A 27,993-nucleotide genomic window follows, 5' to 3' on the forward strand; every position below is an offset into this window, starting at 1 on the left:
TGGTGTTGTGTTCTGGATCTCTTGGTCATGTCCTCAATTTGTTTATTGATTCCTGGCCACCACACATAGGCAAGGGCAAGACCTTTCATCTTCACAGTATCCAGGTGCCCCTTGTGCAGTTCCTCCAGCACTCTGGTGCGTAACTTGGGAGGAATCATAACTCGCAAGCCACACATTAGTGTTCCCCAACACACTGACAGCTGCTCCTTCCTCGCTGAGAAGGCTGGAAACAGTGTGTTACCCCGCGCTGGCCACCCCTTTACCGTGATGTCATACACTTTTGACAACGTAGGGTCATTGCGTGTTTCCCCTTCAATGAGGCTGTTGTGTGAAAGATCTCTGCTGAATCCATTTGTATAATTACCCATTTGGGTAATTATAGACCAGTGAGCCTTATGTCTGTGGTGGGAAAGCTGTTGGAAAATATTCTTAGAGATGGCATTTAGAGAATCATGGTCTGATCAGGGACAGTCAGCATGGCTTTGTGAAGGGCAGATCATGCCTAACAAGCCTAATAGAGTTCTTTGAGGAGGTGACCAGGCATATGGATGAGGGTAGTGCAGCGGATGTGATCTACATGGATTTTAGTAAGGCATTTGAGAAGGTACCACACGGTAGGCTTATTCAGAAAGTCAGAAGGCATGGGATCCAGGGAAGTTTGGCCAAGTGGATTCAGAATTGGCTTGCCTGCAGAAAGCAGAGCGCTGTGGTGGAGGGAGTACATTCAGATTGGAGGGTTGTGACTAGTGGTGTCCCACAAGGATCTGTTCTGGGACCTCTACTTCTCGTGATTTTTATTAACAACTTGGATGTGGGGGTAGAAAGGTGGGTTGGCAAGTTTGCAGATGACACAAAGGTTGGTGGTGTTGTGGATAGTGTAGAGGATTGTTGAAGATTGCAGAGGGACATTGATAGGATGCAGAAGTGGGCTGAGAAGTGGCAGATGGAGTTCAACCCGGAGAAGTGTGAGGTGGTACACTTTGGAAGGACAAACTCCAAGGCAGAGTACAAAGTAAATGGCAGGATACTTGGTAGTGTGGAGGAGCAGAGGGATCTGGGGGTACAGTCCACAGATCCCTGAAAGTTGCCTCACGGGTAGATAGGGTAGTTAAGAAAGCTTATGGGGTGTTAGCTTTCATAAGTCGAGGGATAGAGTTTAAGAGACGCGATGTAATGATGCAGCTCTATAAAACTCTAGTTAGGCCACACTTGGAGTACTGTGTCCAGTTCTGGTCGCCTCACTATAGGAAGGATGAGGAAGCATTGGAAAGGGTACAGAGGAGATTCACCAGGATGCTGCCTGGTTTAGAGAGTATGCCTTATGATCAGAGATTAAGGGGGCTGAGACTTTACTCTCTGGAAAGAAGGAGGATGAGAGGAGACATGATAGAGGTGTACAAGATATTAAGAGGAATAGACAGAGTGGACAGCCAGCGCCTCTTCCCCAGGGCACTACTGCTCAGTACAAGAGGACATGGCTTTAAGGTAAGGGGAGGGAAGTTCAAGGGGGATATTAGAGGAAAGTTTCTCACTCAGAGAGTGGTTGGTGCGTCAAATGCACTGCCTGAGTCAGTGGTGGAGGCAGATACACTAGTGAAATTTAAGAGACTACTAGACAGGTATATGGAGAAATTTAAGGTGGGGGGATATGTGGGAAGCAGGGTTTAAGGGTCGGCACAACATTGTGGGCCGAAGGCAACATGCGTTGCTCTGTTGCTTGGTCCCCTTGTGTTCAATGACATACCTGTGATGTCATTGCCCCCACCCCATCCGATGATTCATTCCTCTGTCCCCCCACCCCATCCGATGCTTCATTCCTCTTCCCCCCCCACCCCATCCGATGCTTCATTCCTCTTCCCCCCACCCCATCCGATGTTTCATTCCTCTGTCCCCCCACACCCCATCCGATGTTTCATTCCTCTATCCCCCCACCCCATCCGATGCTTCATTCCTCTTCCCCCCCCACCCCATCCGATGCTTCATTCCTCTTCCCCCCCCACCCCATCCGATGATTCATTCCTCTTCCCCCCCCACCCCATCCGATGATTCATTCCTCTGTCCCCCCACCCCATCCGATGCTTCATTCCTCTTCCCCCCCACCCCATCCGATGCTTCATTCCTCTTCCCCCCACCCCATCCGATGCTTCATTCCTCTGTCCCCCCACCCCATCCGATGCTTCATTCCTCTGTCCCCCCACCCCATCCGATGCTTCATTGCTCTTCCCCCCACCCCATCCGATGTTTCATTCCTCTGTCCCCCCACCCCATCCGATGCTTCATTCCTCTTCCCCACCACCCCATCCGATGCTTCATTCCTCTGTCCCCCCACCCCATCCGATGCTTCATTCCTCTTCCCCCCACCCCATCCGATGTTTCATTCCTCTATCCCCCCACCCCATCCGATGCTTCATTCCTCTTCCCCCCCCACCCCATCCGATGCTTCATTCCTCTTCCCCCCCCACCCCATCCGATGCTTCATTCCTCTTCCCCCCCCACACCATCCGATGCTTCATTCCTCTTCCCCCCCCACCCCATCCGATGCTTCATTCCTCTTCCCCCCACCCCATCCGATGCTTCATTCCTCTGTCCCCCCACCCCATCCGATGCTTCATTCCTCTGTCCCCCCCACCCCATCCGATGCTTCATTCCTCTTCCCCCCCCACACCATCCGATGCTTCATTCCTCAGTCCCCCCCATCCGATGCTTCATTCCTCTTCCCCCCCCACCCCATCCGATGCTTCATTCCTCTTCCCCCCCACCCCGTCCGATGCTTCATTCCTCTGTCCCCCCAACCCCATCCGATGCTTCATTCCTCTGTCCCTCCACCCCATCCGATGCTTCATTCCTCTGTCCCTCCACCCCATCCGATGCTTCATTCCTCTTCCCCCCCACCCCATCCGATGCTTCATTCCTCTTCCCCCCCCCACCCCATCCGATGCTTCATTCCTCTGTCCCCCCACCCAATCCGATGCTTCATTCCTCTGTCCCCCCACCCTATCCGATGCTTCATTCCTCTTCCCCCCACCCCATCCGATGCTTCATTCCTCTGTCCCCCCCAGCCCATCCGATGCTTCATTCCTCTGCCCCCACACCCCGTCCGATGCTTCATTCCTCTTCTCCCCCCCCACCCCATCCGATGCTTCATTCCTCTGTCCCCCCACCCAATCCGATGCTTCATTCCTCTGTCCCCCCACCCTATCCGATGCTTCATTCCTCTTCCCCCCACCCCATCCGATGCTTCATTCCTCTGTCCCTCCACCCCATCCGATGCTTCATTCCTCTGTCCCCCCCACCCCATCCGATGCTTTATTCCTCTGTCCCCCCCAGCCCATCCGATGCTTCATTCCTCTGTCCCCCCACCCCGTCCGATGCTTCATTCCTCTTCCCCCCACCCCATCCGATGCTTCATTCCTCTGTCCCCCCCACCCCATCCGATGCTTCATTGCTCTGTCCCCCCACCCCATCCGATGCTTCATTCCTCTTCCCCCCCACCCCATCCGATGCTTCATTCCTCTGTGCCCCCCACCCCATCGGATGCTTCATTCCTCTGTCCACCCACCCCATCCGATGCTTCATTCCTCTTCCCCCCACCCCATCCGATGCTTCATTCCTCTGTCCCCCCACCCCATCCGATGCTTCATTCCTCTTCCCCCCACCCCATCCGATGCTTCAATCCTCTTCCCCCCCACCCCATCCGATGCTTCATTCCTCTGTGCCCCCCACCCCATCTGATGCTTCATTCCTCTTCCTCCCCCACCCCATCCGATGCTTCATTCCTCTGTGCCCCCCACCCCATCCGTTGCTTCATTCCTCTTCCCCCCCACCCCATCCGGTGCTTCATTCCTCTTCCCCCCACCTCATCCGATGCTTCATTCCTCTTCCCCCCCACCCCATCCGATGCTTCATTCCTCTGTCCCCCCCCCCCACCCCATCCGATGCTTCATTCCTCCTCCCCCCCCACCCCATCCGATGCTTCATTCCTCTTCCCCCCACCCCAGCCGATGCTTAATTCCTCTTCCCCCCACCCCATCCGATGCTTCATTCCTCGGTCCCCCCCACCCCATCCGATGCTTCATTCCTCTTCCTAACCCACCCCATCCGATGCTTCATTCCTCTTCCCCCCACCCCATCCGATGCTTCATTCCTCTGTCCCCCCCACCCCATCCGATGCTTCATTCCTCTTCCCCCCCACCCCATCCGATGCTTCATTCCTCTTCCCCCCCACCCCATCCGATGCTTCATTCCTCTGTCCCCCCAACCCCATCCGATGCTTCATTCCTCTGTCCCCCCACCCCATCCGATGCTTCATTCCTCTGTCCCCCACCCCATCCGATGCTTCATTCCTCTGTCCCCCCACCCCATCCGATGCTTCATTCCTCTTCCCCATACCCCATCCGATGCTTCATTCCTCTGTCCCCCCACCCCATCCGATGCTTCATTCCTCTTCCCCCCCACCCCATCCAATGCTTCATTCCTCTGTCCCCCACCCCATCCGATGCTTCATTCCTCTTCCCCCCCACCCCATCCGATGCTTCATTCCGCTGTCCCCCACCCCATCCGATGCTTCATTCCTCTGTCCCCCCCCACCCAATCCGATGCTTCATTCGTCTGTCCCCCCCACCCCATCCGATGCTTCATTCCTCTGTCCCCCCCATCCCATCTGATGCTTCATTGCTCTTCCCCCCCACCCCATCCGATGCTTCATTCCTCTTCCCCCCCACCCCATCCGATGCTTCATTCCTCTGTCCCCCCCACCCCATCCGATGCTTCATTCCTCTGTCCCCCACCCCATCCGATGCTTCATTCCTCCTCCCCCCACCCCATCCGATGCTTCATTCCTCTGTCCCCGCACCCCATCCGATGCATCATTCCTCTTCCCCCCCACCCCATCCGATGCTTCATTCCTCTTCCCCCCCCCACCCCATCCGATGCTTCATTCCTCTTCCCCCCCACCCCATCCGATGCTTCATTCCTCTGTCCCCCACCCCATCCGATGCTTCATTCCTCTTCCCCCCCACCCCATCCGATGCTTCATTCCTCTGTCCCCCCCCCACCCCATCCGATGCTTCATTCCTCTTCCCCACCCCATCCGATGCTTCATTCCTCTTCCCCCCCACCCCATCCGATGCTTCATTCCTCTGTCCCCCCCCACCCCATCCGATGCTTCATTCCTCTTCCCCCCCACCCCATCCGATGCTTCATTCGTCTGTCCCCCCCACCCTATCCGATGCTTCATTCCTCTGTCCCCCCCATCCCATCCGATGCTTCATTTCTCTTCCCCCCACCCCATCCGATGCTTCATTCCTCTGTCCCCCCCCCCACCCCATCCGATGCTTCATTCCTCCTCCCCCCCCACCCCATCCGATGCTTCATTCCTCTTCCCCCCACCCCATCCGATGCTTCATTCCTCTGTCCCCCCACCCCATCCGATGCTTCATTCCTCTGTCCCCCCCACCCCAGCCGATGCTTCATTCCTCTGTCCCCCCCATCCCATCCGATGCTTCATTTCTCTTCCCCCCACCCCATCCGATGCTTCATTCCTCTGTCCCCCCCCCACCCCATCCGATGCTTCATTCCTCCTCCCCCCCCACCCCATCCGATGCTTCATTCCTCTTCCCCCCACCCCAGCCGATGCTTCATTCCTCTTCCCCCCACCCCATCCGATGCTTCATTCCTCGGTCCCCCCCACCCCATCCGATGCTTCATTCCTCTTCCCCCCCACCCCATCCGATGCTTCATTCCTCTTCCCCCCACCCCATCCGATGCTTCATTCCTCTGTCCCCCCCACCCCATCCGATGCTTCATTCCTCTTCCCCCCCACCCCAACCGATGCTTCATTCCTCTTCCCCCCCACCCCATCCGATGCTTCATTCCTCTTCCCCCCCACCCCATCCGATGCTTCATTCCTCTGTCCCCCCAACCCCATCCGATGCTTCATTCCTGTCCCCCCACCCCATCCGATGCTTCATTCCTCTGTCCCCCACCCCATCCGATGCTTCATTCCTCTGTCCCCCCACCCCATCCGATGCTTCATTCCTCTTCCCCATACCCCATCCGATGCTTCATTCCTCTTCCCCCCCCACCCCATCCGATGCTTCATTCCTCTGTCCCCCCCCACCCCATCCGATGCTTCATTCCACTGTCCCCCCCACCCCATCCGATGCTTCATTCCTCTTCCCCCCCACCCCATCCGATGCTTCATTCCTCTTCCCCCCCACCCCATCCGATGCTTCATTCCTCTTCCCCCACCCCATCCGATGCTTCATTCCTCTGTCCCCCCACTCCATCCAATGCTTCATTCCTCTTCCCCCCCACCCCATCCGATGCTTCATTCCTCTTCCCCCCCCCCACCCCATCCGATGCTTCATTCCTCTTCCCCCCACCCCATCCGATGCTTCATTCCTCTTCCCCCCCACCCCATCCGATGCTTCATTCCTCTTCCCCCCCACCCCATCCGATGCTTCATTCCACTGTCCCCCCCACCCCATCCGATGCTTCATTCCTCTTCCCCCCCACCCCATCCGATGCTTCATTCCTCTTCCCCCCCACCCCATCCGATGCTTCATTCCTCTTCCCCCCCACCCCATCCGATGCTTCATTCCTCTTCCCCCCCCACCCCATCCGATGCTTCATTCCTCTGTCCCCCCCACCCCATCCGATGCTTCATTCCTCTGTCCCCCCACCCCATCCGATGCTTCATTCCTCTTCCCCCCCACCCCATCCGATGCTTCATTCCTCTGTCCCCCCACCCCATCCGATGCTTCATTCCTCTGTCCCCCCACTCCATCCAATGCTTCATTCCTCTTTCCCCCCACCCCATCAGATGCTTCATTCCTCTGTCCCCCCCACCCCATCCGATGCTTCATTCCTCTTCCCCCCACCCCATCCGATGCTTCATTCCTCTGTCCCCCCCACCCCATCCGATGCTTCATTCCTCTGTACCCCCCACCCCATCCGATGCTTCATTCCTCTGTCCCCCCACCCCATCCGATGCTTCATTCCTCTGCCCCCCCCACCCCATCCGATGCTTCATTCCTCTGTCCCCCCCACCCCATCCGATGCTTCATTCCTCTGTCCCCCCCACCCCATCCGATGCTTCATTCCTCTTCCCCCCACCCCATCCGATGCTTCATTCCTCTTCCCCCCCCACCCCATCCAATGCTTCGTTCCTCTGTCCCCCCCACCCCATCCGATGCTTCATTCCTCTGTCCCCCCCACCCCATCCGATGCTTCATTCCTCTGTCCCCCCCATCCGATGCTTCATTGCTCTTCCCCCCCCACCCCATCCGATGCTTCATTCCTCTTCCCCCCCCACCCCATCCGATGCTTCATTCCTCTGTCCCCCACCCCATCCGATGCTTCATTCCTCTGTCCCCGCACCCCATCCGATGCATCATTCCTCTTCCCCCCCACCCCATCCGATGCTTCATTCCTCTTCCCCCCCCCACCCCATCCGATGCTTCATTCCTCTTCCCCCCCACCCCATCCGATGCTTCATTCCTCTTCCTCCCCCACCCCATCCGATGCTTCATTCCTCTGTGCCCCCCACCCCATCCGATGCTTCATTCCTCTTCCCCATACCCCATCCGATGCTTCATTCCTCTGTCCCCCCCACCCCATCCGATGCTTCATTCCTCTGTCCCCCCCACCCCATCCGATGCTTCATTCCTCTGTCCCCCACCCCATCCGATGCTTCATTCCTCTGTCCCCCCCCACCCCATCCGATGCTTCATTCCTCTTCCCCCCCACCCCATCCGATGCTTCATTCGTCTGTCCCCCCCACCCCATCCGATGCTTCATTCCTCTGTCCCCCCCATCCCATCCGATGCTTCATTTCTCTTCCCCCCACCCCATCCGATGCTTCATTCCTCTGTCCCCCCCCCCCACCCCATCCGATGCTTCATTCCTCCTCCCCCCCCACCCCATCCGATGCTTCATTCCTCTTCCCCCCACCCCAGCCGATGCTTCATTCCTCTGTCCCCCCCATCCCATCCGATGCTTCATTTCTCTTCCCCCCACCCCATCCGATGCTTCATTCCTCTGTCCCCCCCCCCCACCCCATCCGATGCTTCATTCCTTCTCCCCCCCCACCCCATCCGATGCTTCATTCCTCTTCCCCCCACCCCAGCCGATGCTTCATTCCTCTTCCCCCCACCCCATCCGATGCTTCATTCCTCGGTCCCCCCCACCCCATCCGATGCTTCATTCCTCTTCCCCCCCACCCCATCCGATGCTTCATTCCTCTTCCCCCCACCCCATCCGATGCTTCATTCCTCTGTCCCCCCCACCCCATCCGATGCTTCATTCCTCTTCCCCCCCACCCCAACCGATGCTTCATTCCTCTTCCCCCCCACCCCATCCGATGCTTCATTCCTCTTCCCCCCCACCCCATCCGATGCTTCATTCCTCTGTCCCCCCAACCCCATCCGATGCTTCATTCCTGTCCCCCCACCCCATCCGATGCTTCATTCCTCTGTCCCCCACCCCATCCGATGCTTCATTCCTCTGTCCCCCCACCCCATCCGATGCTTCATTCCTCTTCCCCATACCCCATCCGATGCTTCATTCCTCTGTCCCCCCACCCCATCCGATGCTTCATTCCTCTGTCCCCCCACCCCAACCGATGCTTCATTCCTCTTCCCCCCCCACCCCATCCGATGCTTCATTCCTCTGTCCCCCCCACCCCATCCGATGCTTCATTCCACTGTCCCCGCACCCCATCCGATGCTTCATTCCTGTCCCCCCACCCCATCCGATGCTTCATTCCTCTGTCCCCCACTCCATCCGATGCTTCATTCCTCTGTCCCCCCACCCCATCCGATGCTTCATTCCTCTTCCCCCCCCACCCCATCCGATGCTTCATTCCTCTGTCCCCCCACCCCATCCGATGCTTCATTCCTCTGTCCCCCCCACCCCATCCGATGCTTCATTCCTCTTCCCCCCCACCCCATCCGATGCTTCATTCCTCTTCCCCCCCCACCCCATCCGATGCTTCATTCCTCTGTCCCCCCCACCCCATCCGATGCTTCATTCCTCTTCCCCCCCACCCCATCCGATGCTTCATTCCTCTTCCCCCCCACCCCATCCGATGCTTCATTCCTCTGTCCCCCACCCCATCCGATGCTTCATTCCTCTTCCCCCCCCACCCCATCCGATGCTTCATTCCTCTGTCCCCCCACCCCATCCGATGCTTCATTCCTCTTCCCCCCCACCCCATCCGATGCTTCATTCCTCTGTCCCCCCACCCCATCCGATGCTTCATTCCTCTGTCCCCCCACTCCATCCAATGCTTCATTCCTCTTTCCCCCCACCCCATCAGATGCTTCATTCCTCTGTCCCCCCCACCCCATCCGATGCTTCATTCCTCTTCCCCCCACCCCATCCGATGCTTCATTCCTCTGTCCCCCCCACCCCATCCGATGCTTCATTCCTCTGTACCCCCCACCCCATCCGATGCTTCATTCCTCTGTCCCCCCACCCCATCCGATGCTTCATTCCTCTGCCCCCCCCACCCCATCCGATGCTTCATTCCTCTGTCCCCCCCACCCCATCCGATGCTTCATTCCTCTGTCCCCCCCACCCCATCCGATGCTTCATTCCTCTTCCCCCCCACCCCATCCGATGCTTCATTCCTCTTCCCCCCCACCCCATCCGATGCTTCATTCCTCTGTCCCCCACCCCATCCGATGCTTCATTCCTCTGTCCCCCCCACCCCATCCGATGCTTCATTCCTCTGTCCCCCACCCCATCCGATGCTTCATTCCTCTGTCCCCCCCATCCGATGCTTCATTGCTCTTCCCCCCCACCCCATCCGATGCTTCATTCCTCTTCCCCCCCCACCCCATCCGATGCTTCATTCCTCTGTCCCCCCCACCCCATCCGATGCTTCATTCCTCTGTCCCCCACCCCATCCGATGCTTCATTCCTCTGTCCCCGCACCCCATCCGATGCATCATTCCTCTTCCCCCCCTCCCCATCCGATGCTTCATTCCTCTTCCCCCCCCCACCCCATCCGATGCTTCATTCCTCTTCCCCCCCACCCCATCCGATGCTTCATTCCTCTGTCCCCCACCCCATCCGATGCTTCATTCCTCTGTCCCCCCCCACCCCATCCGATGCTTCATTCCTCTTCCCCCCACCCCATCCGATGCTTCATTCGTCTGTCCCCCCCCACCCCATCCGATGCTTCATTCCTCTGTCCCCCCCATCCCATCCGATGCTTCATTTCTCTTCCCCCCACCCCATCCGATGCTTCATTCCTCTGTCCCCCCCCCCACCCCATCCGATGCTTCATTCCTCCTCCCCCCCACCCCATCCGATGCTTCATTCCTCTTCCCCCCACCCCAGCCGATGCTTCATTCCTCTGTCCCCCCCATCCCATCCGATGCTTCATTTCTCTTCCCCCCACCCCATCCGATGCTTCATTCCTCTGTCCCCCCCCCCACCCCATCCGATGCTTCATTCCTCCTCCCCCCCCACCCCATCCGATGCTTCATTCCTCTTCCCCCCACCCCAGCCGATGCTTCATTCCTCTTCCCCCAACCCCATCCGATGCTTCATTCCTCGGTCCCCCCCACCCCATCCGATGCTTCATTCCTCTTCCCCCCCACCCCATCCGATGCTTCATTCCTCTTCCCCCCACCCCATCCGATGCTTCATTCCTCTGTCCCCCCCACCCCATCCGATGCTTCATTCCTCTTCCCCCCCACCCCAACCGATGCTTCATTCCTCTTCCCCCCCACCCCATCCGATGCTTCATTCCTCTTCCCCCCCACCCCATCCGATGCTTCATTCCTCTGTCCCCCCAACCCCATCCGATGCTTCATTCCTGTCCCCCCACCCCATCCGATGCTTCATTCCTCTGTCCCCCACCCCATCCGATGCTTCATTCCTCTGTCCCCCCACCCCATCCGATGCTTCATTCCTCTTCCCCATACCCCATCCGATGCTTCATTCCTCTCCCCCCCCCCACCCCATCCGATGCTTCATTCCTCTGTCCCCCCCACCCCATCCGATGCTTCATTCCACTGTCCCCCCCCACCCCATCCGATGCTTCATTCCTCTTCCCCCCCACCCCATCCGATGCTTCATTCCTCTGTCCCCCCACCCCATCCGATGCTTCATTCCTCTTCCCCCCCACCCCATCCGATGCTTCATTCCTCTGTCCCCCCACCCCATCCGATGCTTCATTCCTCTGTCCCCCCACTCCATCCAATGCTTCATTCCTCTTTCCCCCCACCCCATCAGATGCTTCATTCCTCTGTCCCCCCCACCCCATCCGATGCTTCATTCCTCTTCCCCCCACCCCATCCGATGCTTCATTCCTCTTCCCCCCCCCACCCCATCCGATGCTTCATTCCTCTTCCCCCCCACCCCATCCGATGCTTCATTCCTCTTCCTCCCCCACCCCATCCGATGCTTCATTCCTCTGTGCCCCCCACCCCATCCGATGCTTCATTCCTCTTCCCCATACCCCATCCGATGCTTCATTCCTCTGTCCCCCCCACCCCATCCGATGCTTCATTCCTCTGTCCCCCCCACCCCATCCGATGCTTCATTCCTCTGTCCCCCACCCCATCCGATGCTTCATTCCTCTGTCCCCCCCCCACCCCATCCGATGCTTCATTCCTCTTCCCCCCCACCCCATCCGATGCTTCATTCGTCTGTCCCCCCCACCCCATCCGATGCTTCATTCCTCTGTCCCCCCCATCCCATCCGATGCTTCATTTCTCTTCCCCCCACCCCATCCGATGCTTCATTCCTCTGTCCCCCCCCCCACCCCATCCGATGCTTCATTCCTCCTCCCCCCCCACCCCATCCGATGCTTCATTCCTCTTCCCCCCACCCCATCCGATGCTTCATTCCTCTGTCCCCCCCACCCCATCCGATGCTTCATTCCTCTTCCCCCCCACCCCAACCGATGCTTCATTCCTCTTCCCCCCCACCCCATCCGATGCTTCATTCCTCTTCCCCCCCACCCCATCCGATGCTTCATTCCTCTGTCCCCCCAACCCCATCCGATGCTTCATTCCTGTCCCCCCACCCCATCCGATGCTTCATTCCTCTGTCCCCCACCCCATCCGATGCTTCATTCCTCTGTCCCCCCACCCCATCCGATGCTTCATTCCTCTTCCCCATACCCCATCCGATGCTTCATTCCTCTGTCCCCCCACCCCATCCGATGCTTCATTCCTCTGTCCCCCCACCCCAACCGATGCTTCATTCCTCTTCCCCCCCCACCCCATCCGATGCTTCATTCCTCTGTCCCCCCCACCCCATCCGATGCTTCATTCCACTGTCCCCCGCACCCCATCCGATGCTTCATTCCTGTCCCCCACCCCATCCGATGCTTCATTCCTCTGTCCCCCCACTCCATCCGATGCTTCATTCCTCTGTCCCCCACCCCATCCGATGCTTCATTCCTCTTCCCCCCCCACCCCATCCGATGCTTCATTCCTCTGTCCCCCCACCCCATCCGATGCTTCATTCCTCTGTCCCCCCCACCCCATCCGATGCTTCATTCCTCTTCCCCCCCACCCCATCCGATGCTTCATTCCTCTTCCCCCCCCACCCCATCCGATGCTTCATTCCTCTGTCCCCCCACCCCATCCGATGCTTCATTCCTCTTCCCCCCCACCCCATCCGATGCTTCATTCCTCTTCCCCCCCACCCCATCCGATGCTTCATTCCTCTGTCCCCCACCCCATCCGATGCTTCATTCCTCTTCCCCCCCCACCCCATCCGATGCTTCATTCCTCTGTCCCCCCACCCCATCCGATGCTTCATTCCTCTTCCCCCCCACCCCATCCGATGCTTCATTCCTCTGTCCCCCCACCCCATCCGATGCTTTCATTCCTCTGTCCCCCCACTCCATCCAATGCTTCATTCCTCTTCCCCCCACCCCATCAGATGCTTCATTCCTCTGTCCCCCCACCCCATCCGATGCTTCATTTCCTCTTCCCCCCACCCCATCCGATGCTTCATTCCTCTGTCCCCCCCACCCCATCCGATGCTTCATTCCTCTGTACCCCCCACCCCATCCGATGCTTCATTCCTCTGTCCCCCCACCCCATCCGATGCTTCATTCCTCTGCCCCCCCCACCCCATCCGATGCTTCATTCCTCTGTCCCCCCCCACCCCATCCGATGCTTCATTCCTCTGTCCCCCCCACCCCATCGATGCTTCATTCCTCTTCCCCCCCACCCCATCCGATGCTTCATTCCTCTTCCCCCCCACCCCATCCGATGCTTCATTCCTCTGTCCCCCCACCCCATCCGATGCTTCATTCCTCTGTCCCCCCCACCCCATCCGATGCTTCATTCCTCTGTCCCCCACCCCATCCGATGCTTCATTCCTCTGTCCCCCCCCATCCGATGCTTCATTGCTCTTCCCCCCCACCCCATCCGATGCTTCATTCCTCTTCCCCCCCACCCCATCCGATGCTTCATTCCTCTGTCCCCCCCACCCCATCCGATGCTTCATTCCTCTGTCCCCCACCCCATCCGATGCTTCATTCCTCTGTCCCCGCACCCCATCCGATGCATCATTCCTCTTCCCCCCCTCCCCATCCGATGCTCATTCCTCTCTTCCCCCCCCCACCCCATCCGATGCTTCATTCCTCTTCCCCCCCCACCCCATCCGATGCTTCATTCCTCTGTCCCCCACCCCATCCGATGCTTCATTCCTCTGTCCCCCCCCACCCCATCCGATGCTTCATTCCTCTTCCCCCACCCCATCCGATGCTTCATTCGTCTGTCCCCCCCCACCCCATCCGATGCTTCATTCCTCTGTCCCCCCCATCCATCCGATGCTTCATTTCTCTTCCCCCCACCCCATCCGATGCTTCATTCCTCTGTCCCCCCCCCCCACCCCATCCGATGCTTCATTCCTCCTCCCCCCCCACCCCATCCGATGCTTCATTCCTCTTCCCCCCACCCCAGCCGATGCTTCATTCCTCTGTCCCCCCCATCCCATCCGATGCTTCATTTCTCTTCCCCCACCCCATCCGATGCTTCATTCCTCTGTCCCCCCCCCACCCCATCCGATGCTTCATTCCTCCTCCCCCCCCACCCCATCCGATGCTTCATTCCTCTTCCCCCCACCCCAGCCGATGCTTCATTCCTCTTCCCCCCAACCCCATCCGATGCTTCATTCCTCGGTCCCCCCCACCCCATCCGATGCTTCATTCCTCTTCCTCCCCCCCACCCCATCCGATGCTTCATTCCTCTTCCCCCCACCCCATCCGATGCTTCATTCCTCTGTCCCCCCCCACCCCATCCGATGCTTCATTCCTCTTCCCCCCCACCCCAACCGATGCTTCATTCCTCTTCCCCCCCACCCCATCCGATGCTTCATTCCTCTTCCCCCCCACCCCATCCGATGCTTCATTCCTCTGTCCCCCAACCCATCCGATGCTTCATTCCTGTCCCCCCACCCCATCCGATGCTTCATTCCTCTTCTGTCCCCCCACCCCATCCGATGCTTCATTCCTCTGTCCCCCCACCCCATCCGATGCTTCATTCCTCTTCCCCATACCCCATCCGATGCTTCATTCCTCTCCCCCCCCACCCCATCCGATGCTTCATTCCTCTGTCCCCCCCACCCCATCCGATGCTTCATTCCACTGTCCCCCCCACCCCATCCGATGCTTCATTCCTCTTCCCCCCCACCCCATCCGATGCTTCATTCCTCTGTCCCCCCACCCCATCCGATGCTTCATTCCTCTTCCCCCCCACCCCATCCGATGCTTCATTCCTCTGTCCCCCCACCCCATCCGATGCTTCATTCCTCTGTCCCCCCCACTCCATCCAATGCTTCATTCCTCTTTCCCCCCACCCCATCAGATGCTTCATTCCTCTGTCCCCCCCACCCCATCCGATGCTTCATTCCTCTTCCCCCCCACCCCATCCGATGCTTCATTCCTCTTCCCCCCCCCACCCCATCCGATGCTTCATTCCTCTTCCCCCCCACCCCATCCGATGCTTCATTCCTCTTCCTCCCCCACCCCATCCGATGCTTCATTCCTCTGTGCCCCCCACCCCATCCGATGCTTCATTCCTCTTCCCCATACCCCATCCGATGCTTCATTCCTCTGTCCCCCCCCACCCCATCCGATGCTTCATTCCTCTGTCCCCCCCACCCCATCCGATGCTTCATTCCTCTGTCCCCCACCCCATCCGATGCTTCATTCCTCTGTCCCCCCCCACCCCATCCGATGCTTCATTCCTCTTCCCCCCACCCCATCCGATGCTTCATTCGTCTGTCCCCCCCACCCCATCCGATGCTTCATTCTCTGTCCCCCCCATCCCATCCGATGCTTCATTTCTCTTCCCCCCACCCCATCCGATGCTTCATTCCTCTGTCCCCCCCCACCCCCCATCCGATGCTTCATTCCTCCTCCCCCCCCACCCCATCCGATGCTTCATTCCTCTTCCCCCCACCCCAGCCGATGCTTCATTCCTCTGTCCCCCCCATCCCATCCGATGCTTCATTTCTCTTCCCCCCACCCCATCCGATGCTTCATTCCTCTGTCCCCCCCCCACCCCATCCGATGCTTCATTCCTTCTCCCCCCCCACCCCATCCGATGCTTCATTCCTCTTCCCCCCACCCCAGCCGATGCTTCATTCCTCTTCCCCCCACCCATCCGATGCTTCATTCCTCGGTCCCCCCCACCCCCATCCGATGCTTCATTCCTCTTCCCCCCCACCCCATCCGATGCTTCATTCCTCTTCCCCCCACCCCATCCGATGCTTCATTCCTCTGTCCCCCCCCACCCCATCCGATGCTTCATTCCTCTTCCCCCCCACCCCAACCGATGCTTCATTCCTCTTCCCCCCCACCCATCCGATGCTTCATTCCTCTTCCCCCCCACCCCATCCGATGCTTCATTCCTCTGTCCCCCCAACCCCATCCGATGCTTCATTCCTGTCCCCCCACCCCATCCGATGCTTCATTCCTCTGTCCCCCACCCCATCCGATGCTTCATTCCTCTGTCCCCCCACCCCATCCGATGCTTCATTCCTCTTCCCCATACCCCATCCGATGCTTCATTCCTCTGTCCCCCCACCCCATCCGATGCTTCATTCCTCTGTCCCCCCACCCCAACCGATGCTTCATTCCTCTTCCCCCCCCACCCCATCCGATGCTTCATTCCTCTGTCCCCCCCACCCCCATCCGATGCTTCATTCCACTGTCCCCGCACCCCATCCGATGCTTCATTCCTGTCCCCCCACCCCATCCGATGCTTCATTCCTCTGTCCCCCCACCCCATCCGATGCTTCATTCCTCTGTCCCCCCCACCCCATCCGATGCTTCATTCCTCTTCCCCCCCACCCCATCCGATGCTTCATTCCTCTTCCCCCCCCACCCCATCCGATGCTTCATTCCTCTGTCCCCCCCCACCCCATCCGATGCTTCATTCCTCTTCCCCCCCACCCCATCCGATGCTTCATTCCTCTTCCCCCCCACCCCATCCGATGCTTCATTCCTCTGTCCCCCACCCCATCCGATGCTTCATTCCTCTTCCCCCCCCCACCCCATCCGATGCTTCATTCCTCTGTCCCCCCACCCCATCCGATGCTTCATTCCTCTTCCCCCCCACCCCATCCGATGCTTCATTCCTCTGTCCCCCCACCCCATCCGATGCTTCATTCCTCTGTCCCCCCACTCCATCCAATGCTTCATTCCTCTTTCCCCCCACCCCATCAGATGCTTCATTCCTCTGTCCCCCCCACCCCATCCGATGCTTCATTCCTCTTCCCCCCACCCCATCCGATGCTTCATTCCTCTGTCCCCCCCACCCCATCCGATGCTTCATTCCTCTGTACCCCCCACCCCATCCGATGCTTCATTCCTCTGTCCCCCCACCCCATCCGATGCTTCATTCCTCTGCCCCCCCCACCCCATCCGATGCTTCATTCCTCTGTCCCCCCCACCCCATCCGATGCTTCATTCCTCTGTCCCCCCCACCCCATCCGATGCTTCATTCCTCTTCCCCCCCACCCCATCCGATGCTTCATTCCTCTTCCCCCCCACCCCATCCGATGCTTCATTCCTCTGTCCCCCACCCCATCCGATGCTTCATTCCTCTGTCCCCCCCACCCCATCCGATGCTTCATTCCTCTGTCCCCCACCCCATCCGATGCTTCATTCCTCTGTCCCCCCCATCCGATGCTTCATTGCTCTTCCCCCCCACCCCATCCGATGCTTCATTCCTCTTCCCCCCCACCCCATCCGATGCTTCATTCCTCTGTCCCCCCCACCCCATCCGATGCTTCATTCCTCTGTCCCCCACCCCATCCGATGCTTCATTCCTCTGTCCCCGCACCCCATCCGATGCATCATTCCTCTTCCCCCCCCCCACCCCATCCGATGCTTCATTCCTCTTCCCCCCCCACCCCATCCGATGCTTCATTCCTCTGTCCCCCCCACCCCATCCGATGCTTCATTCCTCTTCCCCCCCACCCCATCCGATGCTTCATTCCTCTGTCCCCCACCCCATCCGATGCTTCATTCCTCTTCCCCCCCCACCCCATCCGATGCTTCATTCCTCTTCCCCCCCACCCCATCCGATGCTTCATTCCTCTGTCCCCCACCCCATCCGATGCTTCATTCCTCTGTCCCCCCCCCACCCCATCCGATGCTTCATTCCTCTTCCCCCCCACCCCATCCGATGCTTCATTCGTCTGTCCCCCCCCACCCCATCCGATGCTTCATTCCTCTGTCCCCCCCCATCCCATCCGATGCTTCATTTCTCTTCCCCCCACCCCATCCGATGCTTCATTCCTCTGTCCCCCCCCCACCCCATCCGATGCTTCATTCCTCCTCCCCCCCCCACCCCATCCGATGCTTCATTCCTCTTCCCCCCACCCCAGCCGATGCTTCATTCCTCTGTCCCCCCCATCCCATCCGATGCTTCATTTCTCTTCCCCCCACCCCATCCGATGCTTCATTCCTCTGTCCCCCCCCCCACCCCATCCGATGCTTCATTCCTCCTCCCCCCCCACCCCATCCGATGCTTCATTCCTCTTCCCCCCCACCCCAGCCGATGCTTCATTCCTCTTCCCCCAACCCCATCCGATGCTTCATTCCTCGGTCCCCCCCACCCCATCCGATGCTTCATTCCTCTTCCCCCCCACCCCATCCGATGCTTCATTCCTCTTCCCCCCACCCCATCCGATGCTTCATTCCTCTGTCCCCCCCACCCCATCCGATGCTTCATTCCTCTTCCCCCCCACCCCAACCGATGCTTCATTCCTCTTCCCCCCCACCCCATCCGATGCTTCATTCCTCTTCCCCCCCCACCCCATCCGATGCTTCATTCCTCTGTCCCCCCAACCCCATCCGATGCTTCATTCCTGTCCCCCCACCCCATCCGATGCTTCATTCCTCTGTCCCCCACCCCATCCGATGCTTCATTCCTCTGTCCCCCCACCCCATCCGATGCTTCATTCCTCTTCCCCATACCCCATCCGATGCTTCATTCCTCTCCCCCCCCCACCCCATCCGATGCTTCATTCCTCTGTCCCCCCCACCCCATCCGATGCTTCATTCCACTGTCCCCCCCACCCCATCCGATGCTTCATTCCTCTTCCCCCCCACCCCATCCGATGCTTCATTCCTCTGTCCCCCCACCCCATCCGATGCTTCATTCCTCTTCCCCCCCCACCCCATCCGATGCTTCATTCCTCTGTCCCCCCCACCCCATCCGATGCTTCATTCCTCTGTCCCCCCACTCCATCCAATGCTTCATTCCTCTTTCCCCCCACCCCATCAGATGCTTCATTCCTCTGTCCCCCCCACCCCATCCGATGCTTCATTCCTCTTCCCCCCCACCCCATCCGATGCTTCATTCCTCTGTCCCCCCCCACCCCATCCGATGCTTCATTCCTCTTCCCCCCCCACCCCATCCGATGCTTCATTCCTCTTCCCCCCCCACCCCATCCAATGCTTCGTTCCTCTGTCCCCCCCACCCCATCCGATGCTTCATTCCTCTGTCCCCCCCACCGCATCCGATGCTTCATTCCTCTGTCCCCCCCATCCGATGCTTCATTGCTCTTCCCCCCCACCCCATCCGATGCTTCATTCCTCTTCCCCCCCACCCCATCCGATGCTTCATTCCTCTGTCCCCCCCCACCCCATCCGATGCTTCATTCCTCTGTCCCCCACCCCATCCGATGCTTCATTCCTCTGTCCCCGCACCCCATCCGATGCATCATTCCTCTTCCCCCCCACCCCATCCGATGCTTCATTCCTCTTCCCCCCCCCCACCCCATCCGATGCTTCATTCCTCTTCCCCCCCACCCCATCCGATGCTTCATTCCTCTGTCCCCCACCCCATCCGATGCTTCATTCCTCTGTCCCCGCACCCCATCCGATGCATCATTCCTCTTCCCCCCCACCCCATCCGATGCTTCATTCCTCTTCCCCCCCACCCCATCCGATGCTTCATTCCTCTTCCCGCACCCCATCCGATGCTTCATTCCTCTGTCCCCCCCACCCCATCCGATGCTTCATTGCTCTGTCCCCCCACCCCATCCGATGCTTCATTCCTCTTCCCCCCCACCCCATCGGATGCTTCATTCCTCTGTCCCCCCCACCCCATCCGATGCTTCATTCCTCTTCCCCCCCACCCCATCCGATGCTTCATTCCTCTGTCCCCCCCACCCCATCCGATGCTTCATTCCTCTTCCCCCCACCCCATCCGATGCTTCATTCCTCTTCCCCCCACCCCATCCGATGCTTCATTCCTCTGTCCCCCCCACCCCATCCGATGCTTCATTCCTCTTCCCCCCCACCCCATCCGATGCTTCATTCCTCTTCCTTCCATCCCGTCCGTTGATTTGTTCCTCTGCCCCCCCATCCGATGATTTGTTCCTCTGCCCCCCACCCCATCTGATGCTTGTCTCCTCTGCCCCCGCCCCCCCACGAAGCTGAGCACAGCTGCTGCTGTTGCAGCTGGGGTCCTGCTGGGGGTTAACACACACAAAATGCCGGAGGGACTCCGTGGGTCTGGCAGCATCTAGAAATGGAAATAACATCATCATTGTGGGTTGGATGGGTTCATCAGGACAAAAGGCTGATTGTTCTGATCCTGTCTGGTCTGCTGAGTTCCTCCAGCATTTTGTGTGTGTTGCTCAAGATTTCCAGCATCTGCAGAATCTCTTGCAAGTTGGCAAATAACGAAAGGTTCCCTTTGAATGATATGAAAATAGTTTTTATTGATAGACTTGCAGCAAGTAAAGTGCAGAAGAGTTGCTCAGCAATTCATACTTACTGGAATGAGAATGTCAGCTTGGCAGCAGAATACATTTTAAGGCCCACAGTGTCATCTGGGCCTCATTAAGAGTGACCTGCACCAGGTTCTACTTAACATATACACTTTATATACAGTGGCTTCAGCTTATTACAGCAGTCCCTCGCAGTGCCTCACATCAAAAAACAATCATCTCTCTGCTCTCCATGACACTTCCCTGGCTACTGTGTTTGAAAAAATGTAACATTTTAAACCTTACAAATTGCCATAATTTTGCAACAGGCAGGTTGCTCAGTGTTTAATAGTGAGATAGGTAAAGACTCTGATCAATATCAGGCTTACAGAAACCTGCATGCCCTTCCTCCGTGGTCAGAGGGGAGGTTGTACTGGAGAGAGCTAGGACAGTGATGGTGCATTTCCCTGTTACACACTTAGCTTGGAATTATATTGGAGGCATTATCTGGGGGTTCAGCGTCACAAGTTCTCACTTAGCTGCTGTGTGGCCCTAATTTGCTGTTCTTGAGACATTGGTAGTGCTGTGAAAGGCAGATTTGATGTACCTACCAGGACATGCTGTGCAACTACATTCCTCGTGGTGATTGATATGTCCTGTGGCACTGATATGTCTGGGGTTCCAGGATTTTGATCCAGCAATGACAAATGAATATTGCTGCAAATCCTCGTTCGGGGGATGAGGGGGCCACAGTGTTGGTGATGTTCTAACACAGCTGTTACACTATTGGTGGAAGCTTCTAGAAGGTGGGATGCCCCTGCATTTACGTGCCATTAGTTTTCACTGTGAAAGCTTGCCTTCCTTGGCCATGTCTCTCGAGCCCCAGAAGGAACGAATACACCAAGTGTGTATGGACAGTACATTAAGTTCCATCGCCAGCAGCAAGCTGGCTTTCCCCGCCACCCTGCCCCACTCATTCGGAAGGGAAGCTTCCACAATGAGGAGTGAGACTTCACGGTGTTGGAAGAGCCAGGTGGAGCTGAGGGTTACAATGGGCAGCAGAGGCTGCAGACCTTTTGTGTGTTCTGATAACAGGTTTCATTGATACGCATGGTTTGAGCAAAGTGTGGACATGTCTCACATGGTTGTAGATGTCTTCACAGAGCTTCTGGGTCTTCTGATATTCCCACAAGTGAGATTTCTCAAGAGTTGGAAAGAAAGACGTTTTAAAAAGCACAAGTGAAATGGGTGTTACTCAGTCTGAAGACCCATGAGACATGATTGAACTATGAATTCTATGATGTATTTGGGTTTCTAACAATTTGACTTGGCAGTTTGGAAGAGCTTCTGCTTTCGGTCTTTGGTCAATCCTCCTGTGACGACTTTGCAGCCCTCCCACCGGTAATTCCATTCAGAACAACGTGATAAATAGCAGAATTGCATTAGTTGGAATGCTGTAAACCACCAAGTTCACCAGCTCCTCTTTCCTCATTCAAACAAGGATGAGCCTAAGCCATGCCTGGAACCAATAAAATGAGTTCATTAAGTTATAAGGTGTGAGTGTGCTGGGACTGTACAGTCGGGGTCCAGAGATACGTTGTTGAAAGGAGGCGAATGTGATGGCTCTCTCCAAGTGGAGAGACCCACAGCTCTAGGCATCGTACAGTGGCTGGAACCTCTTGTGGAAATAACCAAGGGCTCAGAGGTTCAAGAAGGTGACTGTGCAATCTGGACGAGGTGGGGTGAACGTTCGGGTCCAGTGTGTGTTACTGACCCTATCCCACATTTGCTAGGCTTGTTGATCGGATTACTAAGTGAGCACTACAGAACCCAGCGCGTACGACCTCAGACCATCACCTGCCATGCAAGAATCTTGTCGTTCCATACAATCTGCAAGATGAAAGGAGCCCTGCCTTCCAGCACAAGAACTGAATCTCTGCCTCTGGTACTGGCCTGTGGTCCACGGGGAGGAGGACTGTGTTTTCTGCTGGGTGAATGGGTTCTGCAAGCACCATGGATTCATTTTGTGCTAGATCTCTCCAGGGCCACCCGCCTCTGCTGTCTGCACACACAATGCCTCCTGAAGTCCATCCTTCCCACCTACGAGTGGAGATAATACTGCAGTCTGGTTGGTGCGTTAGTACAGTCCTCAAGGCCTTTGTGTTCTTGCCTGTTATATTTGACATCTTTACAAAAATCATGAACAATTTGCAAATCCAACATTTTGGTTCCTCTAACAAGGGGAGCCCTTAGAGTAGAGGAAAGATTCGTAAGACCCAAGTTAAGCTGGGATGGAGGACTGTTGGAACAATTTTTCCCTACACGGAAGTGTGACTGAATGTGACATGTTTAAGGGTAAAGAAAGCAGGCAGACTGAAACAAGACAGGAGCACTGGCAGGGTTTGTAAAAATGGGGGGTTGTACTGTTAGATGAGAGAGCTGAGTCTGGGACTGGGAGGGGTCCAAAGCGTGGCTTTTGTGTAAGTGTCTGACAGAAGATTGACTAACGTTGCAGGAATGGCAGGAGGAGAAAGACACTCTTGACTAAGGAACGTATGTATACATGAATATATACGTATGTATAGTTAGACAAAAGCCTGCATGTGTCTAATCAAAAGGATGCTTCTAGCTAGAAGACTATTTGCCCCATTTTTGTCATCTGCTTGATTTCCATTCCTGTTTATAAGCACCGAGTCTGTTGAGGGACACACATATGGACAGTGAGGAGGTTTCACTGTGCTGAAGCTGCAATCCGTTATATGCTCTTCAAAGTTATGAGGAATTTTGTAGCTGATTCACAAGGGTAACTGAGAAATTCCTTCTGTGTGCGTGGGAATTGGCTGTGAGGAGTCAGCAGTTGGCAATGGTTGGTGGAGGAGCCAGTCTCCAGGACGGACATCCCCATTACCTACTGGAAAAACAAGAGTTGTCAGAAAGCTAGGGTGTGTAGGTAGCAGTTACTCTACCCTCCCACTCCCTTACAAGGTGCAAAATTTATATTTCAGCCCCACCCCTGCTTGCTGTCCATCCCAAGGCCCATTGAAGGGCCTTCAACATTGGGATATACAGGTAGCTCGAACACAGTCAAACGGGTGTCTCCTCTGCCCGTTCGGATGAGGACTCTTGGAGGCTGATGGATGACCTTATAGAGGCATAACATTCACGAGGGGCATAAATTAGATGGGTAATCACAATCTTTTTCCCAGGGCAGGAAGTGTAAAACTAGAGGGCATAGGTTTAAGGTGAAATGGGAAAGATTTTGTGGAGAGTTGGGGGACAGCTTTGTCACACAGAGTGTTTTACAGTGTTTAAAAGGCATTTGGTCAAGTACATGGATATGAAAGATTTCAAGGGATATAAACTAGATGTGCAAATGAGATTGATTCAGGCACCTTGGTCAGCTTGGGCCCATCATCAGTATCTTTCTGACCTTTCTAGCCATAGGCAAGGTGCTGGAGGACTGGTGAATGGTTAATATTGAACCTCTGGGGAGCAAGGGAAAATATTGGGAACTACAGACCAGTGAGTTCATGTCAGTTGTAGGGAACTTGCTGGAAAAATTCATAGGGATAGGATATACAAGCATTTGAAAACCCATACCCTAATTCGGAAGAGCCAGCATGGCTGTGTGTGGCAGATTGTGTCTTACCAACTTGATTGAATTTCTTGACAAGGTGATGAGAGGGATTGGTGAGGGTGTGGCAGTGGATGTTGTCTACGTGGGTTTTAATAAGGCTTTTGACAAAGTCCCTCACAGGAGGCCAATCCAGAAGATTCTGGTGCATGGCACCCATGACAAATTGGCTGTTTGGGTTCCGAACTGGCTTGCACGTAGAAATCAGAGGGTAATGGTTGAAGGGATTTATTGGAGCTGGAGGTCTGTAATCAGTAGAGTTCTGAACAGGTTGCTAAGGTGATTTAGAACACTTACGGAATGCTTGCTTTCATTCGTCAAGGTATTGAGTTGAACAAGTCAGGTGGTTCAGTTGCAACTTTAGAAAACCCTGGTTTGGCCACATCTGGAGTATTGCGTGCCTGACTGTAGGGAGGATGTTGAGGCTTTGGAGAGGGAGCAGAAGAGGTTCACCAGGATGCTGCCTGGGTTAGAGGTTGGACAAACTTGGGTTATTTTCTCTGGAGTGTCGGAGGCTGAGGGGAGATCTGATCGAGGTTATGAGAAGTACAGATAGAGTGGACAGGGAGTTTCTGTTTCCCAGGGTTGAAATGTCAAATACCAGAGGACATGCATTGAAGGTGAGAGGGGCCAGGTTCAAGGGGGAATGTGAGGGGCAAGTTTTTTTTACTCAGAGTGGTGGTTGCCTGGAACACGCTGCCTGTTATGGTGGTAGAGGCAAATACATTGGAGGCTTTTAAGAGATGTTTGGATAGGCACATGGCTGTCAGGAAGATGGAGGGATATGGCCATTGTGTAGGTCAGAGGGATTAGTGTTTGGGTTTTTTTGATGTGCTCTTTATCTGTTTTGGCACAACAGTGTGTGCTGAACGGCCTGTTCCAGTGCCGGACTGTTGGATGTTCTAGGATTGGCTGGGCTGAAGGTGCTGTACTGATCTATGACTATGACTCCATCAGAGACAGAAGGGGCACAACTCGGATTGGGAGGGGGGGTTGCTGAGGATAGTTAGGGGATAGTTCAGCTCAACTGTTCCACGCCAACCAAGGTGTCCATCTGAGTTACTCCCACTGCTCATGCATGGTGTACATTCCTTTATTTAAACATGTACCTTTCCAAACCACTTCTTCTGGCATCTCGTTCCACATCCTGACCACACTCTGAGTGAAAAGACTGCCCTTCAGGCTCCTATTAAATCTCTCCCCTCTCACATGTCCTCCAACTCTTGATTTCCCCATCCCTGGGGAAAAGAATGTGTGTAGTGACTTTATTTACATCCCTTATGATTAAACACATCTCTGCCAGGTCAACTCTCAGCTTCCTGCAATGAAATGCCAGCCTGGCCGACCTGTCGCTGTAACTCAGGTCTTGTAAACCTCTCGGCATGCCTTCCCATTGAACCGCTTTTCCTATAAAACACTGACCAAAGCTGTACTGAATAGTCCAAGTGTGGCCTCACCAGTGACTATAACATTATGTCCCAACGCCTTCACTCAGGGCTAGAGTTCTGCGCTCTGTGACAATGTCAGTGCTGCATGATTCTTTTGCTTTTTCACTGCCCGACCACGTGCGTGTGGAAGGTGTGTGCAGCAGGGAGTGAAAACCCTACATTGAAGAGGATGTGTCACCCTGTTTGGACACAACTCACTGGAGGAGACCTGAGTCAAAGCTCGGACAACCCCTCCGGCTGAAAGCGGGGTTGTCCTGGCCAGCCGCAGGACATCTCCTACCCCCATTCCGCACGTACCTGCTCAGAGCGGATTCTTTTTGTTGCGTTTTGCGCGTGCTTTACAGGTCCGGAAGGCAGCAGTTTCCCGGATCTGCTGACCCCGGTACTGGCTGGGAGAAGCACAGGTTCCCTCTGGGCGGTTCCTGCTGGTATCCATCCATCTAGACCCGGGGAGGCAACAGCAGTTGATTAAAGGTTTGTCCTTTGGTGAAAGGTTGAGAACGATCTGGCTGCATCTACACCTCAGAAAGCCTGCCTTTGATGTCCTGAGGCTAGCACCCACCTCAGATTCCATCCTCCACTGTGGTGTGACACTTCAAATGGAGTTCCCCTCACTGCTCTGCCCGCTAATCCATACAACGAGACACTGACTCAGCTCAATCACGGCAGATTTAATTTCCCTCTCAACCCCATTCTCCTATTACTATTATTTATTGAGATACAGTATAGAGTAGGCCCTTTTGGCCATAACACTCACCAAATTTATAATCATCAATTAACCTACCACAGTGGGAGGAAACCAGAGCACCTGGAGGAACCCACGAGGTCACCGGTGGAACGTATAAACTCCTTACAGCAGGGGTGTCAAACTCATTTTAGGACACGGGCCGGATTGAGAAAAATGCAGCTTCATGCGGGCCGGATCAGTCGGACACGTGCGAACGCAGCTTTCGTTGCCTCCGCTTTTTCAGCCTGCTCTCATGTGTCTCAGTCTCTGCTATAACTACAAAGTGTTTCACTTTACAAATTCCGTTTCTTATGAAGAAGACTGCCGAGCAAGACTGCCGAATAAACACTAAAAACCCTGAAAACCTGGTACCTGAATAAACTCAGCATTAGCCATATCATACGCCATAGGCACTTCAATTACTGGGGCCAGCTTTAATAGTAATTAGATATTATCTCGCGGGCCAAAGATAATTCCACCGCGGGCCGGATTTGGCAGTGGTGGGAATTGAACCTCAGTCGCCTGTACTGTAAAGCGTTGTGCTAACCACTACGCTACCGTGCTGCCCCTTGATAGTCTCAGTAATTCAAGAATCCAGCTTCTTGAAGTATACTTAATGATTTGGCCTTCACAGCCATCTGTGGCAATGAATTCCACCGCCAGGCTAAAGAAACTCTTCCTCATCTCTATTCTAAATGGATGTTCATCTGTTTTGAGGTTGTGCCCTCTGTTTCTAAATTCTCCAACAATAGGAAACTCCCTCTATTTAAGTCTTTAAATATTTAGTAGGTTCCAATGAGATCACCCCTCATTCTTCTAAACTTCAACAAATACAATCCCAGAGCCGTCAAACTGTAGTTCCTCGTACAGTTATCCTTTCAATCCCAGGATCATACTTAAACCTCCACTGGACTCTCCCCAATGCCAGCACTTCTTTTCTTAGACATGGGGCACAAAACTTCTCATAATACTCGAAACGTGTTTTCCAAAGCCTCAGCCTTACATCGTTGTTTTTATATCCTCGTCCTCTCAGAATGAATGCTAAGATCGCACTTCACTTCTTTGCCACCAACCCAACCTACAAGTTAATCATCAGGGAATCTTGCACTAGGTCCTTTTGTGTCTCTGATTTCTCAATGTGCTCCCCATTTAGAAAATAGTTGACATTTTTATTCCATTTCAAATCATAGAATCGTCAATGTATGGGAGGAGATCATTCTGCCCATCAAATCTGTGCAATCCAACTTGACCTTATCCAGTACCTACCTGAACACTATAATTCTACCTCCCTCCTCCACTGCGCCCCAGACCCTAACCAATGTGGCTTCACACGACTCAGCAACAGCCCCTCCCTATGTTAACCATTAAGCATCTGGCTACTATCTTCTACATAAACTTCCCTCACTCCTTCCCAATTCTCCACTGCCAAGGGTAGCTTATTTCAGCAGTTAACCTACCTATGACGTGCCTTTAGGATGTGGGAGGAAACGAGCTCAGAAACACAAATAGCACCCAAGGCCACTGTCACTTCTTTCCCTATATTTTTATCCCCTGGTTCTCCTCCATTGGGATCAGTGCCTCTCTGTCTCTGGTTTTAAGTAACTCAGTCGAATCCTAATGAACCTCAAGTGGCTGAGGCGGGAGAGTGGAGGATGGATTGCCAAGCATCACACGTACAAAACCGAAGCTGGGGCAAGTGTCAGTAGTCAGGGAGCTGGGGCAAGTGGCAGAGGCGAGAGAGTGGATGAAGGGTAATTCAGTAGCCACTCTACCATCACTGAGGCGGGAGAGTGGAGGATGGATTGCCAAGCATCACACGTACAAAACCGAAGCTGGGGCAAGTGTCAGTAGTCAGGGAGCTGGGGCAAGTGTCAGTAGTCAGGGAGCTGGGGCAAGTGTCAGTAGTCAGGGAGCTGGGGCAAGTGGCAGTAGTCAGGGAGCTGGGGCAAGTGTCAGTAGTCAGGAAGCTGGGGCAA

At 55.8% G+C, this 27,993-nt stretch overlaps 2 protein-coding genes across 3 annotated transcripts in view; one reads left to right on the forward strand and one right to left on the reverse strand.

Moving 5' to 3' along the window:
* acsf2 (acyl-CoA synthetase family member 2) overlaps nucleotides 1-27,993 on the forward strand; it is a 527,858-nt gene that overhangs the window by 203,161 nt on the left and 296,704 nt on the right.
* chad (chondroadherin) overlaps nucleotides 20,195-27,993 on the reverse strand; it is a 22,998-nt gene continuing 15,199 nt past the window's right edge. The window contains exons 3-4 of one of the 2 annotated variants that reach the window (XM_073026614.1): nucleotides 25,588-25,730; nucleotides 20,195-23,116 (exon numbers count right to left, since the gene is read on the reverse strand). In XM_073026614.1, the coding sequence (XP_072882715.1) occupies nucleotides 25,592-25,730 (139 nt within the window). In that variant the 3' untranslated portion in view covers nucleotides 20,195-23,116; nucleotides 25,588-25,591. Of the gene's footprint in view, nucleotides 23,120-25,587; nucleotides 25,731-27,993 lie in introns of both variants that reach the window. The other variant, XM_073026613.1, reaches the window with a different exon arrangement.

This window comes from Hemitrygon akajei, chromosome 22 (assembly GCF_048418815.1).
Source record: "Hemitrygon akajei chromosome 22, sHemAka1.3, whole genome shotgun sequence".
Taxonomy (NCBI): Eukaryota; Metazoa; Chordata; class Chondrichthyes; order Myliobatiformes; family Dasyatidae; genus Hemitrygon; species Hemitrygon akajei.